The following is a 4,957-nucleotide window of genomic DNA, read 5'->3' as shown; positions in this document are numbered from 1 at the left end:
AATCTACCATTCAAATCACAGTATTTTCACAGTCCCATGAATACATTATGCTCATTCCCATATTTCTTTTATTCGTACTGTTTCTCAAAATATAACATCCTCATCTCTTACCACCTTTCTACATTTTATGTTATTATCATTCAAAAGATAATACTTACAGTTATTTAATTACTTATAAAGCAAGGAAAATTAGGGCCTCACTTCATACATCCCAAAATATCAGATATATTAAAAAGTGTAAAAATTAAAACACATAAAAAAACTACACGTAAATATTTGAACACAGAATAAGGTCTAAGTACAAAACCAATGGAAGAAATTATAAAGAAATGACCACGAGACTTCCTAAAAACAAACTTTCATACTTGAAAAATAACTATGGAACAACCTGAAATGACAACAGTAAATTGAATTTCTATATAACAAACTGGAAGACACCTTTCTTTTCTTCCTTCCCTAAATACTTCATTGAACACCTGCAGGCTGTTTATACACAGCAAAACAAAAATATTGTAGTCAAATAACCATGTTTCCAATAAGGATTTTCTGCTGCTTATTCTCAGGATTTTTGCTTGTTTGCTTTATTCTATTCCCTCCCATCAGGTTATTTTAAATGCATGGCCTTCATTAATTTGTTCAACACATGCTATCATCACACCCCAACCACATGCCAGACTGTGCTAGATACTAAGAACATACTATACTGGTGGGCAAAACAGATATGGTCCCTTCCATCACAAAACTTAAGCCTCAAAGAAGATACACGTTAATCAAGTAATCACACGAACTGCATTAAAAACCAAAAAAAGTACAGAGCACAATGACAACATATTAAAAAGGACTTCACCTATTGGGGAGATGGGATGTGTATGTATCTAAGATTTCCCTAAAGAATTCATGTCTATATAAAACAGTAAGCTCTACATACAGGGGCTGTATCTTAAATTTTTGTACCTTTCTGCATCTCACAGAGTAAGTTCTTCTATATTTGTTAAATGACTTATTCCCATTAAAATCTGAGGTTATCCTTATTAACTAGGCTTCTTTTTGTAATGGTGTGCCTGAAGCCAGCTTTAGGATGACTGGTACTTTCAGATAGATACTTTGAGATAGTTTAGAAAGATACTTTTATTCTTATAAAATTAAACAACTTAAATCTTACCTAGATTATAAGGTGATTTCATGATTAATATTGTTCAATTTAATACTATCTAGACATCAAAATAACATTTCTTAAAAAGAATTACTCATGTAATTTATATACTAATTATTAAAAATTGTTTCACTAACAGTACACATAGGTTATACAAAAATGAAATGTTTTTCTAAAAGCACGTATTTTCACACTGTATATCCTGGAAGTTTATTTATCACTAATTCGCATATATCTTTGCACTGTTTGGAAATATTCAGCGAAGCAACTTCATCATCTTCGTCAAAGTGATCTGGTGTACTGCTATCCAGGACATTAAGTTCTAGTTCTGACAAATTAGATGGCAGATAAGAACTCACTTGAGATGTCCGAGCTGACTGGCTTTTTTCTGAAGACTTGCAACCAGTTCTTGTTTTAAGTTTAATAGAGATGTCTTGACCCCTCTTTATAACTTTAGAATTATACATACTGTTTCGATCTATCTGGTTTTCTTTTTCCTCAGTCCAGTGTGATGAAGTTAAATCACTGGTAGAGATACTAGACGTTTCCTCCAAACTTTTATCTTGAATCTTTGAAATATGAGATCTTTTATATGAGTGAACTGGTGATCCAGCTGAAAAAGGTGGGCTAAGAATAGAACTCTTTTCACTGCTGTTTTTTCTTATGGACAGTATTATTTCACTAGACTTACTTGTGTATTGGTTATGTTTTGGATTTTCTGCCCCTGGACTGCTATCATGAGCTTGTAAAATTCTGCCAGTGTCCTCAGTGGTATAGAAATCTTCAGAAGAGCAAGGGCTGGTGAAGTCATCAGAATACTTTAATTCTGAGATGCTTTCAGAGCAACTATTTTTACTTGGTTTATTTTCACTGGTATCATCAATAAGGATGTCATCATCGGTGGTTTTGACCTGTTTATCCTCTATTTCTTTATCTACTACAATTCTGTCAACAACTGTAACCTGTTGAAAAGCACATGGTCTTTGGCCTTTCATTTCCATTTTTCCTTCCAAAATTCCTGCATGAGTAAAACCTTCAGGGACAATGGAATTTGCAGAACTCACAATTTCTTCCAATAAACCATTATTGGTTCTATGTTCACCACAACCTACAGCTTTTTCTGTTGCACATTTCAGTTTCGTTTCTTTAGTTGTGCTACGGTCATCAAAAACTCCACCGATCTGCTTTGAGGTATCACTGTTTTCAGCAAAAGATGCATCCAATCCCAAACACTTATCTTTCGGCCGTTGGTGTGGCTTCTGATGTTGTTCTGCAAAGCTTAATACTTTAACTTTGGATGGTGGAGTTCTGAGTTTTGCACCGAACATTTGTGCTTGCATTTTTCTATACTGCTCTCTTTTTTCATGTACTGCCAACATGTCAGGATTTGTCTGCTTTAAACGTAGTTTAAGTGTCTTTGTTAAACCATAAAGCAATTTCCCCCTTGGAACTCTTTTGGGGGGGTTACCACTGTTCTTTTCAAAATATTTACCTTCTCGGAGATTTTCAGCTTGGTTCTTTTTATACTGAAGATTTGCTGACTTTTCATTTCCCCCCATAGAAAGCTGATCCTTAGATTCAGATTTACATGTGCATTTGGCAGAAGCTTCTGGGGACTTCTTATCCTCAGTTCTATATAACCAGGCTAAGTGAGGATGTATTTGAGTAGGGCTTGCCACAGGTTGGTTGTATAACATGGACAACTCAACCAATAAAGCATTTAACAAAGGCAGCTGCCTTATTGTATTAATTCTGTTTTGTTCAGTTTGAGCATGATCGGTAGTTTGGTCACTTGCTCCCATATCCTGAACATGCGGAGGATCTATGAGCACTGGAGGATTCTCATGTAACCCAGAATTAGAAAGTTTCAGAGAATCAGTGTGTGTTGGGGCAGTTGCATGATTTTCCTCTAGAAAAATAGCATCCAATTCCTCAGGTTCATTTATTTGAGGCTTAATGGTGATTGTACCCTGTACAGGAGGCATCTTTTCTTGGGTCAAATGAGTGTAATACAGAGGAGGGGGGCAAAAAATGTTGGTTTCAATGTCTAACTCTGCGACTTCCTGATTTGGGGGGCTAACGCTCCTCACACCACTAGAATTTGAACAAACAGACTTGGTTTTGCCATGCTTCACAGAAACCGTGTTACCAGAGTTGTTCTTACTGTGGGAAGCTCTTTCCTCCAAATCCTTCTGTACCTTTGGGATTTTTAAACCCACGAGAAACCTATCTGCATCTCCTGCTCTTGGCTCTGAGTTTGGTGGTGGTTCTTCCCGCAGGGTTTGGGAACTGATCTCTACACGCTCCACCCCACCTCCTGTAGAAGTGACTGGCCTCTCAAGATGGCCCAACAAGCTGCTTCCCAAATCAGTCAAGCGGTAGCCCAGAGCAATGTCCCCAATCCGATCCCCAACTTGGTTATGCAGAGGGAAATTTCCTCGATGACCCTGGGAGCAGCCGGAGGCGGCCGGTCCCAGGACCCTGTGGGCGGCGGCTGCCAGCGAGATGCTACAGGCACCCAGGAGCTGCGGGGTGGGAGTCGGACGCCCAGGGGGCAGCTGCAGTAGCAAGGTGTGAAGCGGCATCCGAAGGAGCAGGCGGTGCAGGGTGGCGGGGTGCAGGCGGAAGAGACAGGACTTGCCGCGACCGAAGCCGACCAGGCCGGGCCGGGGTTCCGGGGCTGGGGCGCCGGGGCCTTCAGGAGGGTAAACAAGCAGCGTGGGGAAGTCCAGCAGGCGGAAGGCCACGGCGGGGCACAAGTCGCGCGATGGCCGTGGCGGCGATGCCTCCTCCTCTTCGGCCTCCTCTTGCTCCTCCTCCACCGCGACCACGGGGCGTGGCGGCGGCGGCGGCAGCCCGGCTTCAAGACACACCCAGTCTACGAGCAGCTCCAGCGAGAAGAGCCGCTCGGACAAGGGGGCCGCCATTGCTGTTGCCCCTGGAGACGCCACCGCTGTCTCGGGGAAGGGGAAGCCGAAGCTTGGTTCTCGCGAGAGACAGGGAGAGCACAGCTCCTGTGCCTGCTCTCTCGCGAGACTTAAGCCCCCCGCCTCCCCCCGCCCCCCGCAGGTCTAGGCCGCCGCTGCTGTGGGAATTCTTGCTGCTCGATGTGTTTTGCTTTCCAGGCTTATGTTAACACAATTACTTATAATACCGAGGCATGATAATATGATGCAAGAAATCAGACTTTTTGTTGTTGTTGTTGTTTTGGCCACGTTTTTACCCGTGTAGATCTCGTGCAATTTTGAGGTCAGGTCAGTTCTGTCTCAGGAAAATTGAGAGTAAATCAGGACTCCCTTTCCAGACGGAAGGGCGAAAGAAAGCCAGTTAACTCTCCAGGGTGGGCCTTCTCTGGCTGCTGGTCCACCCAAAAGATGATGACACTGCTCTGAAGCGGCGTGGGAGCCTCTATCTGAGTAAATTATGGTAGCGCTGAGATACACAGCGGGTGTGGTCACATTTCCATTTGAGCAATCGCCGTGTGTGAGATTAGTGTTAATGATTCCATTTAACAAAACAAATATGTATACCTAAACCCACAGTTGGGGGAGGAGGAAAGGTCTTATGGGCACTATCCCAGATTTTCAAGGAGGCATACTACCCTCAGTAAATTAGCCAGCTAGATTGAAACCAAGGCTGATAACATGGAGAGCTTTGAACGACAGAGTAAGGACTTTGGACTGTATTCTGCATAAGTTGTTTTGCATGAATAGGTGTGATCATATCCGTGTTTAGAAATGTAGTTATACAAATACAAAGGATGGATTCTACTAATAACAAACAATTCAGAGCAATCTATTGGGA

The 4,957-nt window shown here is 42.0% G+C and overlaps 1 protein-coding gene across 1 annotated transcript; it reads right to left on the bottom strand.

Moving 5' to 3' along the window:
- Positions 1–1,218: 1,218 nt before the first annotated feature.
- On the bottom strand, positions 1,219–4,094 carry MAP10 (microtubule associated protein 10). The gene has a single exon (XM_028104581.2). It carries the CDS (start codon positions 4,078–4,080, stop codon positions 1,342–1,344), a length of 2,739 nt encoding a protein of 912 aa, XP_027960382.2. The 5' UTR covers positions 4,081–4,094; the 3' UTR covers positions 1,219–1,341.
- Between the last annotated feature and the right edge of the window lie 863 nt (positions 4,095–4,957).

The sequence above is a fragment of the Eumetopias jubatus genome, unplaced genomic scaffold (assembly GCF_037043125.1).
Source record: "Eumetopias jubatus isolate StellerSeaLion01/CBP00866 unplaced genomic scaffold, mEumJub1_p1.0 scaffold_17, whole genome shotgun sequence".
In the NCBI taxonomy this organism is placed as follows: Eukaryota; Metazoa; Chordata; class Mammalia; order Carnivora; family Otariidae; genus Eumetopias; species Eumetopias jubatus.
The sequence above is the reverse complement of the archived record's forward strand: the minus strand, read 5'-3'. Positions and strand labels throughout refer to the sequence as shown.